The sequence below is a fragment of the Anarrhichthys ocellatus genome, unplaced genomic scaffold (assembly GCF_004355925.1).
Source record: "Anarrhichthys ocellatus isolate YVR2014 unplaced genomic scaffold, GSC_Weel_1.0 scaffold1, whole genome shotgun sequence".
Taxonomy (NCBI): Eukaryota; Metazoa; Chordata; class Actinopteri; order Perciformes; family Anarhichadidae; genus Anarrhichthys; species Anarrhichthys ocellatus.
The window spans coordinates 12,139,759-12,155,038 of NW_022280031.1; the positions used below are offsets into that span (position 1 = coordinate 12,139,759).

Below are 15,280 nucleotides of genomic sequence, written 5' to 3' on the forward strand. Positions count from 1 at the left end.
GTGTGTGTGTGTGTGTGTGTGTGTGTGTGTGTGTGTGTGTGTGTGTGAGTGCGGACTGTGTCGAATGCTTCTGCCTGAGTGGAGAGAGTGAGATATTTTTACTCTACATTCACATTGCATACTTACATCCAAGCCCTCAAACAAACATGCACAGAGAGGACATGCATCCATGCACACACAAGCCTGGACATAGACTGTTAGTGAATGGAAAAGCTGTATGAATTCACAAGCATGAAAACACAGACTTCCACGTCCACAGCAGCATATTACATCAATTAAGATCACCAGCCTAGAAACAGCTAAGTGCACCAAAGCAGAAGAGAAATGATAACATGCGGCATATGAAGCAATGTATTACCTCACTTGCTTTTGTGGTTGGTTAAAATGTTCAGAAATAACGGCAAGCTTGAACCCAGTTAAGATCAAAGTTCACGTCTAAATAAGTCTGTCGGAGAAGGTGAACTTATCCAAAGAGCATGTACACATGCTAAGTAGTGACCCACAGCCTGTAACATGTGTGCAGATGAACAGGATGCTAGTTTGATTAGTCAGCACATTTCCCTCAGAAGAAGATCCCTATCCAGGCTCATTTCAGTCAATTCATGTAAAATGTCTTTTTGGATGGCTTTTGGATCTTTTTTTGTGCAAAGTTAGCATGACTCGGGCTGAGAGGTGCTTTTCAAATATTCCACAACAAAATAATTTGCCCGACTGCATATGCTTGTCTTCTCCCCATTCAAACCACACACTCCATGTGGTTGGTTTGTTTTATTTTATAGTAGAGGACAAGCAGTTTGAAAGAGATATGTCTTTCTTTCTCAATCTCTGTCTCAGTCTCTGTTTCATCTTTCTCCTTCTTTATGTCTTCATAAAGATTGTCCTAGATTTTTTCCCCTCCCAATCAGTTATGGAGAGGGGCTGAATATCTGAGGCGTCTCCTCCTGAGACAGCCACTTGACAACGCAAACTATTCCTATTGACTTGAATAGAGCAGGTGGACGGTGTGTGTGTGTGTATGAGTGGCATCTTTGTCTGGCTTGTGAAAATATCAAGTGCAGTTCATCAGCTAATACACCTTATAGCTCGTCTGCCACTTAACGTGATCCTCACCTCCCCGCTTGTCGCTACCTCCGTCGCTTCCTCTGCCACTCTTATCACGTTCTCTTGTTCAAGCAGCTCATCCGTTTTCTCTTGTCATCCCTTTTATATGATCTATTTTACAGTCAAATGTTCTTCATATACCAAGACGCCATTCCTTAAATAGTGTAAAACACTTAAAACACTTTCCATGTTGCTTCTCTGCCTGGCTCATCTTTTTAGTAAACCATATTTGTCTTCCTGTTTTTCACAATGGAGGGCTGTTTGTATTGGACAGTATAGTAGGTCTGATTGCTGGTGGTTAAGCCCTGAAGCCTGTGCATCAGTTTCATAATCCTCAGCCAGCCGTCGCTCTTCCACAGTGTTCATTCATGTCTTCATTGCAGCCTCCAACCCTGCTCAAGCTACATTTAAGTCTCTCTTATCACTCTTATCCACTCACCTAAATCTGTAGATTATATCACAAGTTGTATTTTTTTTAATCTTTGATTGAAGTGCAAATGTACCTCACATTGGTTTGAAAGCAGCAAATAATGGTCTTTAGATAAGTACTGTGGTCGTCAAAGCCATGTAGGTCAGTGGAGAAGAGGGCAAACGGCAAACGGGGATGTTCAGAGCTTTGTTTGCACTGCAGACAGTTTTCATTCCTGTACCCTGGCTTCTCTCTCTCTCTCTCTCTCTTTCTCTCTCTCTCTATCTATCTCTTGTTCCCTGAGGAGCCCAGCTGGGAGAGGCAGATAAACACACGGGGGCGCAGGGCTTAGCACCCACCCTCCTTCCACAATGCCACGCTCTCCTGTTCAAAAGCCCCAGCCAGAAATGAGAGGGGCTAAACCCGAGCCGAAAATCACAGGGAGTGGAGGCAGCTGCAGGAGCGAGCAAGAGAGTATGGACATACAGAGAGAGAGAGAGAGAGAGAGAGAGAGAGAGAGAGAGAGAGAGAGAGAGAGATGTTTATCTGGGGGTGATAATTAGGAGAGCGTATTTATTCTCTCGCTCTTCTGGTCACTTTTCTTCTACCATTTGTTTGTTCAAATAAGCACATGCCACAGTCTGCACGTACAGTATTTATCCTTTCAGCTGCATATGATTTAGCTGCATATGTGAATTTGTTAAGCTTGTGTGTGGGCGGTTGGGAACATTTCTGCGTGTTTGTTTGTGGCCTCATCTTGCCTGAAAACCAACCAAAATACAGAGAGTTAATTGCATAAAAACACTCCAGTAGAGGAATTCCCTGCAGAGGTTCCAGCTGTGCACCATGATGGCCAGGTAAAGCAGCATTCAGCCTGAAGCTGCAGGGAACAAATGGAAACTCTAGTCCTCGGTTTATCATGTAGCACCTTTGATCTGGGTTGACGTAACCCAGCCACACCTTGCTCAGCCCTTTGTGATCCAGATCATCATAGGAATAGGCGGTACAGGAGAATGTTAGGTGGGCCATATATCCATAGGGGCGCCCAAATGAGGGAAGAATACTTTTTTTTTTATTTGTAACTTTTTCTATTTTGATGCTCTTATTTAGAAATATTACCAAACTACCCACAAAAGCATAATATGTAGCATCGGCGCATCAACCTAATAGCCAATAAATAGCTATAGTTAATGCTGCATTCACATGAAATCAGGCAGATGGCAAACTGGATATCATTTTAGTGGATAAGAGCAGGACGGTAAAATAAGTTGAGGCCGGCAGAGTATACCAGTGACGGCAGTGGGCATTGACGTCTATAGTTACATTTTGTTTACTTTTTTTCCGTCATCCACAGTGGAATTTACAACCGATGTTACATAAGTGCCTCCCTTAAAAGAGAAAAGCTGCATTTTATAGCTGAATGCATTAGTAGAATAATTACATAACATAAATAATATGTAATAATTTCAACTGTTTCTACTGTCTTAAAATATGTCACATCACAACCACAGACTATATTTCCTCCTTATTCCTTTATTTGATCCAACAAAAAGGCCTCACTTTGCCACTGGAATAGAAAGGTGATTGTAATTGCAAAGTTCACGGAGGTCAATAAACAGAGAATCTGTTTCTAAAGAAGCAATTGATTCTACAAACCAATGAGCAGACAGAAGGGACAGAAGGGACAGTAATTACGCCGTGAATGGACAAAGGGAATCAAATTGGTCCCATCAAAGTTGCTTCAGAAGAAAACATATTTTCCTTTGAGACACAAACCAAATGCAAAGTTAAAAGTCTTTCTTACCGTAACCTGTAACTACCTCCTTGAAAAATATGCCATGCAACCATAAGCATGCTACAGAAGAAGACACGATAACGTTGTGGTTTCTCAGTGATACATCATATCTTACCAGAAATACGCACCCATATATTTTCCATTTCAGTTATTTAAATCCTGAAGCCAGAGGAAGTGAGCGTGCCATTTTTGTACGCCTGTAAAACATTTAGTAGCGTGGAATTAAAACCTATGTGGGTTTAAGCTGGGGACACGTCTCCATGGCAATGTGGTGGTTACGGTGACTAATTGGTGTAAATGTTGATCTTCACACAAATCTTGATTTGTTATCTGTTGAAGCTTCAAAGTGCATAAAGATTTTGCCAGCTAGACATATATTTAAGAAGAATGGAATACTAAAATGATATATATATATATATATGGCACTTAATAGTGAGAAGAATGTGCTTTATATGAAACAGTAATAAAATACCATACGGTAAACAGGTATTAATATTTGTATTATAGTAAAACTATAGTAAAGGTATAACGTAGTTAAATATACCCCTGTGATGTTGATAGTATTTCCTGAGAATCAACACCTCAGTCTGTTAACTATGTCAGTAACCAAACTGTAAAGTACTGATAAATTACTCTGTGGTGACATGTTAGTTTTGTGTGTATATTGACAGATTCCTCACATGTATTCCTCACATATTTAGTAAACACCGTTGTGGTTTATACATTGTGAGTGCAAACACATGCTTGAGACAAACATGCACACAATCTCCATGTACTTCAATAACATGCTCACAGCTATTGCCAGGATGAGAGTGGGAAGTGCGGCTGAATGATCTAATAATGCTGACGCTTTATTAAATAGCGCCCTCAAGAGGCCTATAGGGGCATTCAAACTAAAGAGATGTCTCCTCCCCAGCTGCTGGCAAGCTGCACATCCAGCTTGCCAGCTGTAATATGGGAGAGGGGAGGCTCGTGCTAACTAGGCGTCAGGTCTGATTATGGTGATCACAGTTGTGAGAAGTCTTGAGGCTATAGGAGCTTTATATGGAAAACTGGGCTGAGAGAGAGCATATTAAGGGCAGATGGTGTGTGTCTGTTAGATGGTTGGATGTGAGCGTCTGACTGTGATTATGTGTTTGCTGCATCTCCATGTTTGTTGATTATAACCAGAAGCCTGTTTATCTGTCTAATCCTGACTTTGGTTCCAGTCCTTCAGTTTTAACTCATAAGACACCAAACTGTCAGCTGCTGTATTCCCATCAGTCCATTGGCTCCTTCTTCATTCTCATATCAACCAGTCAATATTATTTCTACCTTAAAAAGTGTTGTAACAGATATTCACTTGAGTTGTACCCATTAGCTTCTTACAATTGCATGCATCAGTTTAAAGAAATATTGTACATCTCATTGCACCGCAGGGTGTGTAGTAGCTAAAATTAAATTGAGTCACTTAATCCATTGCATTTTCATTAAACTAGTAGGAATTGCTGCATGTTTTCTAAAAAAGTACATTGGCTCACATCTTTAGCAGCACTCTCCAGCAAATGTTCACAATGCATTTTTACATTTCTTCTCCAGCTTCAAGGTTGACTAATTAAACCGACGAAGGTTGTAACCAGCTGGAAATGTCTTGCCTCTTGCCTTTTCTTTCAGTTTTACCAATCACTACGTACGAGATGTCATTAAAACTACTCATCACTTTTAGAGCAAAGTGGTGAGAGAAGAGCTAATTATCTCTATCCTTTGTCAAACGAGGCAGGCAAAGTCCACAGCTATGTCTCTTTGGGCCACAGTATTGTTGGAGTGTTCAGCAGAGGCAACAGCTTTATTTAATCACAGCAGTGGTCGTGGACAGGATGTGTAGGGAGTGCGAGAATGAATAAAATGCATTTTCTCAACTGTAGTGGTTAGAGAAGAGTGCACTGATTTGACACAGTAAAAACGCAAGGTTCGTCATAACCTTCTTATTTGAAAGCAAGAGTTCGGAGCTGATCTTCTTCTGAACAAAAGCACAAACAGTGATCTCTTCCTCAAGACCCAAAGGACAGAGGAGGAGACTCAAGCACTCACTGCAGCTATTGTAGTCCATGTGCTGATGTAGCCACATTGCTATCAGCTGGTGTTAAATTGGCTTCACGGTGGAGAAATTGTTGAGATGTCCGTAAGCAAAATGTTTAAAAGGTGGGACTGATGACACTCACTATTCGCTACTTGGGCTCGTTACTAGAAATGAATTCCAGTCACAGTTTTAACGTTTCCTGTGGCTCAGTTCTGAGGTGTCTCAAACTCAATTGATATGTTGTTGAAGCTGCACTAATCAATTTGTTTTTAATATTAACACTGGGTCAAATTATTATGTGTAAAGCGAGAGATGTTAGTGACAAACGCACAGAGAATTATCACCCAACTCTTCAGTTTCCCAGAGATCTATGATACGTGTTAATGTCTTTCAACGTTGTTTTGTTTATTTGGGTTCACAACTTTACACCAGCATTGATTCCAGCAGCAACAGGAAGCTGCTTTCAGCAAGCAAGCTCCTATAATTCCTACCTATCAACATCTCCAAACAGCAGACCGACAGAGTTAGCGTCTGGCCAATAAAATCAACTAATACTGCATACGTATATTAATCTTTGTGATGGAACATTTAAAAATAAACCAGTACATTTGACTCGTTCGGGCAAACATGTCCTGATTGACATTGCCAGTAAAGTCAGTGCAAGCAGAGCCATAATGGTCATCAAGATGCAAGACTGAAAAGGTAAAATGCAGCAAGTATTACACACGGGTGTACACACAATGAGTCGATACACACTGAACTAACACATAATTTACACACAAAAATCTGTGTATTGCATCAAACAAGCAGTAAAGTTTGTCTCTGTGTGTGACATGTATTAGATTAATATATTAGTTTCATCAACTCTGTAGCATACAAACATATTTATAGCAGTACAATACTTTAGGGTGCCCTAAAAACTACACGATCAGTGACTGAAGGAAATAAGATTGTGTCTATGACTAAAAACTTTACCTGTTTCTGAAAGATCCATAGACTCTTGCTTCCATTGAACTTGTTATGAAGTAGAGAGGTGATACTGACCTGTTGTTGCAATGTGAGATACAATTAAGAACAAATGGTGTCTAATAAGAACCTGTGGGAGAAAAATGTATTTGTGTCTTGAAATATATTTGTGTAAAATCATATCTATAATTTGAAATGTATATGTAATGTATATTCACATTCATACGGTGATATTGGCCTGTGTCATTGTCATATGTTATTCACATCACTGAGGCAGGGTGTTTGTGTTCTTTTGTCCGCATCAACCATGTAACCTCTTTGACACGCAGGTAAAGCAAAGTTCAATAAAGCAACTACTTCACAATTGTGTGCATAGGAAACAGGATGCTCTGTCAGGGGGTGAAAGAACGACCAAGGGATTAGGAAGAGACAGGGAGTCTAGGTTTCACTGTACGAAAATATGCGAAACTCAGCTAAATGTAAATATGCACGAACCAAACTCATCAGTGGGAGGATTTGCTTGTTAACCGTCTCTCTGGTTCAGACGCATCGAGTAGGGGAGTAAGCATAGAGGCCTTGGAGCCTGGGTGAAGATAGAAGGGGGGTGAAGCAGATATACAAGTAAAGCAGGTTTTCCAACAGAGGGGAAAGCAAGAACCGGTCACTACGACCTGCTGCCAGATGCAAACTCAGAAGAAGACGAGTGGGGAAGGAGACTGTGATTAATCAAAAACCCTCTGTTTTGACATGTCCGTGGTACACATTGTAACTTGTCTATGTGGGAGTTTAGGGACCAAGAGCGAAGCTGGAACCTGGGGAGGGAGGGAGACCCCGACTTAGGGCAGAATGGAGGTATAAACCCTTCTTATCTGGCTCTGACCCCAGGCTCATGGCCAAAAAGAAGAAAAAGAAATATAATTCACAGTAGTCTGTAGGTCTCGTATCCTTGTGCGTTATGTGCGCATCTGATTTTTTCTTTCTTTGTGCAGCTCTTTGCCATTTTTGCATTTGCAACATGTGGGGGCTACTCTGGTCAGCTGCAGGTTAGTGTTGACTGCATGGAGAAGGCCAGAAGCAACCTCGGTATTGGCATCGACTTTGCTTATCCTTTCAGGTGAGTAAGTGACAAGGTGCGTGAGGAAGCCAGCCACAATGTTACTTGAATGAATATTACTTGAGTGTTATCTGTCAACGTTCAGTGTCTCTTCACATACACAAGTCTTTTCTTCTGCCTTTCTTAACACACATACATCAGTGCAATCTGTACAGAGTATGAGTAGCTTTTACAGCTCAGTGCAGTACAGTGGGATCCCTCCTCTGAGGTATGGAACCATATTTCAGTTTTCCACATGGAGAACTAATAGTTTTATGGGAATTCACCAGCAAAAACCATGACCGTTTAATGTAATTTGAATAATACTGTAGAATGAAATGTTCTCATAGCCTTAATGGGCAATGCAATGTTAGTGGAAAATCTGCTAAATTATTTTTCTTTTATGTAAAAATCATGATTTAGCCAACATAGTCAATATATTTGTAAGCAATGTGGTTACTTTAAGAAACAACACTGTGGCCTGACATCTGCAGGTCTCTGTGAAATAATGTAGGAGGTTATACAAAAATAACATGTGTAGGTGGACACAGGTAGGATTATTTCATTAAAAGCAGCAGATAAAACTGAAACTATCTGTATTGCAACAATCTTATTCACTCAAGACTGGGTGAATAAGAGAGTATGCTTTTTTTCTGACTTGTGTGAACTCACTTTTAAACTTAACATACGACATTACGAGGCATTCAGTTCCCGCAAGTTGATCGTTTCAATGGTTTTAATTCCTTTCAGCTGCAATCTGCAAAGAAACATAAAATGATTAACTTCCTGGTGTCATACTGTAATAAGGATTGTTTCCACTCATTAAATGTTGTTAGAGGTATTATGCTAAAAGTCAGAAAATGTCACACAGGCAATAGTTAAAGACAGGGATTTTAAGCACTATATCATCATTTACAAAGACCTCCTTTGGTGAAACGTATCCTGGCAAAACAATGCTAGATGCACCATTTTGTTGAAATGGGTTTGACCCCTGTATCTCCCTCTGTGTGTATCAGGTTGCACCAGGTGTCCTTTGAAGCGCCCGCGTGTGAGGGCATTAGGACGGAACGCGTGTTCCTCATTGGAGACTATTCATCCTCTGCAGAGTTCTTCGTCACCATTGCGGTCTTCGCCTTCCTGTATTCCCTCATGGCCACCATTGTCTACATCTTCTTTCAGAACAAGTACCGTGAAAACAACCGAGGACCACTCGTTGTGAGTACAGCGGACTCCGACTGAGGACATTTTCAGTCTTTAGTGGGTTGTTACTCGACATCATACAATCTTACCCTGTAATTCTCAATTAACACTATTCCTCTGTTTCCATAATACTGACTCTGCCAAAGGAATCATGATGCTAGACATACAAAGCAAACCCCATCATGCAACTACTACTTTCACGAAGTAGTAAGAAAGTATTGTTCTGGTTTCTTGAGCTTAATTTTTTCCATATTCTGCATCTTCTCTCTTACATGCCATCAGGACTTCATAGTGACAGTGGTGTTCTCCTTCATGTGGCTCGTCAGTTCCTCTGCATGGGCCAAGGCTCTGTCTGATGTGAAAATGGCCACTGATCCTGATGAGGTGCAGCTCCTCATCTCTGCCTGCAAAGTCCAGACTAACAAGTGTGGCTCTGTTTATGGACCACGCTGGTCCGGACTCAACACCTCAGTGGTAGGTTCAACGGATGTGTGTCCCAAACTATGGTGTTTAAAAAGCAGTTATAACGGAAGCGCTGAAAGAACTTGATGCACTGAGTGAATTTGATGTAGCAGCTAAAGTTCTGAAATGACTTGAAATGCCCGCTGAAGTGTAAGTGGTGAGTTGAGTTGAGCTGGAAATCCTGAAAGATATTAGTGCCAGTTCAAGTGTATGAACTGAAAAAAGATGCCACTTGAAGTGTAAGCGCTGAGAGCAGTTGGTGTAAATTGTGTATGAACTGTTGAAATTTTGAGAGCGGGAGACGTTTTTATTTTTTGTTCAAAGATGAAAACCTGAGACCCGAAATGGTTTGAAGTGATCAGTTGAAGTATGAGCATTGAAAGGAGTTGAAATGTAGAACAGAAAGAGTTGAATGTAGCTGAAATGGCGTGGGGTATGTGTAAGCGGTGAAAGTCGTTGAATTTGTCAGGTGACGTTGAAGTTGAGGGATGCTGAAGAGAAGTTGAATAGAGCCACAGATTCTTTTGAATTAAAAATATGTAATAATTTTGAATATTAAAAAAATGATGAATGATATGAACAATTTGAAAAAAGAGGCCCACCATTCTACAGAAGCTGAACATTTTTTTTTCAAGTTTGAATACAATTTCCATGTGCGTATAGTTGAAGTAGTTCAAGAATAATAATAGCACACAGAGGAATAAAAATAAAGATGTAAGAATACAAGTATTTGAGTGTGCATAGCTGTCAAGAATTTCTAATTTGCTTAACTTTGCTTTGTTTCATTCTCTTTCCCTTCAGGTTTTTGGATTTCTCAACTTTGTTCTGTGGGCTGGGAACATCTGGTTTGTCTTTAAGGAGACCGGTTGGCACAAGGGTGCTTCGAAGTTAGCAGGCGGGGCATCTGAGAAACAGTCCGGCACCTTTAACCAGCAGCCTTTCAACGAGGGAAGCTTTGACCAGTCAGGGAGCTACAACACCCAGGGAAACCTCAGCCAGCTGTCCGAGTACAGCCAGGTGGGAGGGCCCACCTCCTACTCCAATCAAATGTAGCCGTGCCTTTTTGATTCGTGACTTCTGCATTTAAAACCAGAGCAATCAAGGGGGGTGATGGGAGAGGTGGAAAGTTTGTCAAAAACAGATGTAGTCATAAAAAAGTCATCAAAGGCATCAAAGTACACCCTTTTGGAGATACAAGTATTGTTGGGTATTGTACAAAATTATTAGATTTAGCCTTTTAATCCTTCTCTGTCAGAAGTGTTGTTTGCTGAATGTTGTATTTCTTGTAGTTTGATACTCATAAGTGATGGTCTCTATCTCTGTGCTTGGTAATTGACATTCACTGTTTTGACTGGATTTGCACTGTTGTGGATGGAAAAAGTGCTCTGTGTTTGTATAATTCTTCAAGTTCCAAAAATGGTGTCGACTCAGTGCATGGTGTCGTATCTGTGCTTTTTTTGAAACACATTTTAACCTCTGAAAGTTTACAAAAATCATACTGCCCTGACTCATTACTGACTATTACATGTACAGTATATTATTTTTTTCTAATCTAACTGGAACTATATTTTAATGAGTATTTCTAATTCAGACACAGATTCAGAATATAATTTAGTGAAATGTATGTGTTATATTTATTATGACAAATACATTCAACTCATGTCTGACATTGATCATGTCAGAAATTTGAAACACTTAAAGCAATAGCTGTACTCTGCAAAATACACTACACAAGGGTTGTTCAGGACAAAAGTACAGTATGCAACCATTGCAGCATGTTTCTTTCCAGGGTTTTCACTTCTTTATCACACTGCCATATTTATTTATTTATTTGAATAATGTAAAGAAGGAGATTTTCCCCCTCATTATATATGTTATACCTCTCTAAAGCATGGCCAGAGCATCCATTCACACTGCTAAAGCCCAGCAAAAAAGCACATCAGCACCACAGTGATAGTAGATGAATAGTGAATGGTGGGCTCATCTGTACATAACTAATATTGAGCTTTAAAATCACTTCAGTTTTCTACACATTTTAATTAATTTGTGCAATTCATGTATAGTACTATTTAATGGATAATGTCCGGTTGCTGTTTGTTTACATTACTATGACTTGTTCAACCCTGTTTCTTGACTTCCTCAGCATGTTTCTTGCATCAGTGTAATAAAGCACATTGAACATCCATGTATGTACAACAGTCTGACATCCATGATACATGTGTAAAGGTCCATTTTTACTGGCACTTGCAATTAGGTCATTAATGTGGATATGTTACAGGCATTCGTGTTAATAAATTGGCCCATGTACAACCTGCTCTGCATGTCTCATCTTAAGTACACACTGCACTCTTCACTCAGACAAACTACTGCACACCGAAAAACATATATTATCATTCTTATTCGTGGTAATGGTGGTTTACTGTACAACATATCAGCCTAGAGAACACAAACTGTGATAATGAGGCCATCTTGTGGCGGCAGTGCAATTATACCAATGCTCCTTTAGAGCAAGACAGCATCCAAATACAAAAACAGAGCGGGAAGAAGGAGACCCTTTTTACATTCGTTACTAGTTTCATAATTTGCCATGTAATCCCTATTCAGTATCTGACTACATTTCAAAGTACTCTGACCCAGCCCTCTTCATTAACATGGCTACATTTCCTGAAAAGAACCCAGCACGTTGTGCAGCCTCCGGAGTGACCAACAGGAGGCAACAGCAGACTCTCCCAACCGGATCACAGCAAGGAAGTCAAACAAACCCAAATGTGTTGATCGCGTCAGAGAAGCAGACATGGCCACGCTACAGCATCTGAACACGTTTATCTGTGAGCGGCTCACAGCGGCGGCTGTGGAGATTTTCGGGGCGGTGGAGGAAACGTTGATAGAGTACCAGGCAGAAGTCAGCCGATCCAAGCGGGAGTTAGGTCACCTGAGAACGCTGTTGCACTGGCCTGAAGTCAGATTACATAAAGCTAGACCAGGTGTGTGGATTGAATCACTTAATGGTAATCATTAGGCTGCAGCCTCATCATTATCTCTACAGCTAATATGATGAGGCTGCAGCTCCCTTCATTTTTTGCTTTCAAAAATGTGACTGACTGCCTATTTTCCATGAGGATGTTTTATGAAGATAAAAAAGCGGCGTGGTTCAGATGATGTGGTGTATATTAAAACCAAGAATCCGTGTCTACATGACTGAATGATCTCCCTTTATGCACTCTCGTGTCATTCAGCAGCTCATCGGGTCGGTCCTCATTGCTGCGAGAAGGAGGCTTCTCCTGAGCGCTGCCATGAGGAGGAGTGGACCCCAGACGTGAGCCCGGATCACCCGTGCACCCTGCATGTTGAAGAGGAACCTGACCAGAGGGCTGATCAGCAAGGACTGTGCTGTGGGCAGCAGTGTGATACCACCAGGTGTCCTCACTTTGTGAAAAGAGAAGGTCACGAGCAGACACCCTCACGCCTCTACAGAATATTAACTGTTGAACAGACAGCAGATATCAAAGCTGAGTCTGATGGTCGCGTGTTAATAGCATCTCCATCAACCTTGGAGGCCGAGATCCTCTGTGGAATAAATCCAGACTCTCCTGGACTTCAGCGAGAAACTCTAAAAGGTGAGTGGGGCGGAGGCTGGCAAAATGTTACAGCTAAACCTTTTTTAATGTTTTGTAACTATACCCATCTGCATGCTGGAGTGTGGTTATGCATTTGTGTGTATAAACGCTCTCTATATTCAAACAATTTGATTTGGGTTTGTCAGGTCGCATGTCACATCTGGCAATGCAAAAACTGCATCACAGAGATAATATTTCACAATAGAATGTATATGTATATTCATGTTACATGGTCATCAACAACAAGGTGAAGCAACTCCCCAAAATGCAACAATAGGTGTTCATCTTTACTTTTGTTTAAATACCCCAAACAAAGGTGAAATGATCCAGAGTTATATGCATGTTTGTGTATTTGTCAAAAGGTATTCTTTTTAAATATTATATTTTCACATCTTTATCCTTGCAGATCCTCCTGAGATCACTCAGCGTGAGCGAGATGTGCTTGATGAGCAGCAGTACGTTGAACAAGACCGGAGCCCCTGTCAGGACTACGAGGACCCGGATGCCCCTCAGATCAAAGTGGAAAAGTTTACATCATCTAGTCCTCAGGAAGATACTGACCACGACTACAAACTCCCTCTTCAGTCACAGAGCAGTGTTCATGTTGAGCCTCATTCTTCAAGCCACAGCCAGACTCTGACCAACAAAACATCTTACACAGCAGAGCGAGAGAGAAGAGAAGGAGAAGGCTGCAAACTGTCTCGACTGGCCAGAGTTTCTCAGTCTTTCTATTCTGTAAATCAAAGTGAATGTGATATAGAGAATACAGATGGTGCGGTGAATGGAGAATGGATTAAAACGTTCACACCAACAGGAACGAGGCAAAAGAAAAGGCACAACTCCAACTTGCTTAGTGAGAAAGGAGACTGGACTATTGGACTGGAAGAAGACATAAATGATCTCAACAGGGAGAGAAGACACATTTGTCCCATCTGTGCGAAACGTTTTAAAAATTCTGGCCACTTGAAGGATCATGTGAGAATCCACACAGGAGAGAAACCGTACCAGTGTAAGGAATGTGGCGTGAACTTCAAACAGAGGGGAACTTTGACTTTGCACACGAGAATCCACACGGGGGAACGGCCATATCAGTGCACCGACTGTGGTCGGCGCTTCATTCGGAAACACGACATGAAGAAACACAGGGTGACACATACGAGGGAAAGACCCCACCTGTGCATGGTGTGTGGTAAAAGCTTTAAAAGGAAGTGCGACCTAAACACGCATCTAAAGGTCCATGCAGAGGACAAAATGGATCAACCATTTTGATTGCTTAAATACTGTGCAGCACCCAGATAGTGATGTATGGAAAACATGGATTGGATACTTTATTAGTATGTTTACTGGAGTGAATAATGCTATATGTGTATTTAGGAGCCAGCTTAACAAAACATTTCAAATCTAACTGAAATGATCATTTTCATCATCTCAACAGCAAAAACAGGTTTAACAGTTTAACATGTGATTTTTAGTTGATGGATAAATACATTTGATACTATGTAGACATTAGCTTTTCACTATCACTTTTTTACTTGGTCTAGACATGCTAATTATGGAAGCTAGGCTGTACTCATTAGATTGTGTTTTGGAGATTACTGATCTTCCTTTTTTTATTAATTTAAAGTGAGGATGATGGCTATATTTCATGGTGTTGCCAGGATATATTAAAACTGCCAGAGGCCCAGTGATAAAGCCACATTAAAATAAAGAAAAAGTACAGTAAACCTCCAACGTGCAGTGAGGGGTGTTGTGTCCAGAGATGTTGATAAACTGATATTCATATTTGGGTTTGGGATTACTATGGGCAGCCAGAAGAAAAACATTGTGTTCATGTGGGCACCAGCTCTCTCAGGAATCCTGGGAAATGAGAAAGTATAATGACTATGAACCACCCAGGGAATATGAAGACATGCAGATTGATGCATAATCTGAAAATAATGTGAATTTTATTTGAGAAAATAAAAACAAAGTGAATTTGGCAGTTGAGAAAGAAAAGCATACAGGTTAATGATAAATGCTGTAACACTTTAAGTGTTTAACCACCAAAAAAAACAGAGAGGCTGAGTCTGGTGAATGGTCAGACATACTGCACTATGGAGCTGTTTCTTTTCATGAAATGTGAATATTTTTGCTCAGACGAAAATAACTGTCCACTAGCAGTCCGCTGCAACTCAAAACTGTGTAAAATATATTGGTTTAAATTAAAATTAGGACTTACAACCTGAAGTTTGTGAACAAGTAAAGTCTCACCTGCCTACATTACTGACAACTCATGTCTGCAGAACAATATCATACCTGCCAGCCGGATCTACTGGATCTACAGCGTATGAAATGAAAGTCAAGGAAACGAAACTTAATTTAGGTTTCATTTCCTTTTTTCGACCGCACACCTGAAGAATCCACAGTTGGCGCACTTGAGCTTTAATTGCCATCCGAGCAGCTGACTCTTTAAGGCAACAAGTAGTTTTACTTAAAAGGTGAATACGTTAGCGGTTTTTAAACACCGTTTCTCTCCAGGATTCAAGCCGTCATCACCATGAACACTCTGAACCAACAGTATGAGGAGAAGGTGCGTCCC

The 15,280-nt window shown here is 40.7% G+C and overlaps 2 protein-coding genes across 2 annotated transcripts in view; both read left to right on the forward strand.

Moving 5' to 3' along the window:
* Window positions 1–11,400, forward strand: part of synpra (synaptoporin a) — an 18,516-nt gene extending 7,116 nt beyond the window's left edge. Inside the window, exons 3-6 of the mRNA XM_031862635.1 lie at window positions 7,320–7,444; window positions 8,440–8,638; window positions 8,906–9,097; window positions 9,887–11,400. Of these exons, the coding sequence (XP_031718495.1) occupies window positions 7,320–7,444; window positions 8,440–8,638; window positions 8,906–9,097; window positions 9,887–10,138 (768 nt within the window). The 3' untranslated portion in view covers window positions 10,139–11,400. The remainder of the gene's footprint in view (window positions 1–7,319; window positions 7,445–8,439; window positions 8,639–8,905; window positions 9,098–9,886) is intronic.
* Window positions 11,401–11,879: 479 nt separating this feature from the next.
* LOC116391795 (zinc finger and SCAN domain-containing protein 31-like) lies at window positions 11,880–15,279 on the forward strand. Its single transcript, XM_031862765.1, has 4 exons — window positions 11,880–12,069; window positions 12,322–12,702; window positions 13,109–13,884; window positions 15,220–15,279. Exons 1-4 carry the CDS (start codon window positions 11,880–11,882, stop codon window positions 15,262–15,264), a joined length of 1,392 nt encoding a protein of 463 aa, XP_031718625.1. The 3' UTR covers window positions 15,265–15,279.
* The last annotated feature ends 1 nt before the right edge of the window (window position 15,280 follows it).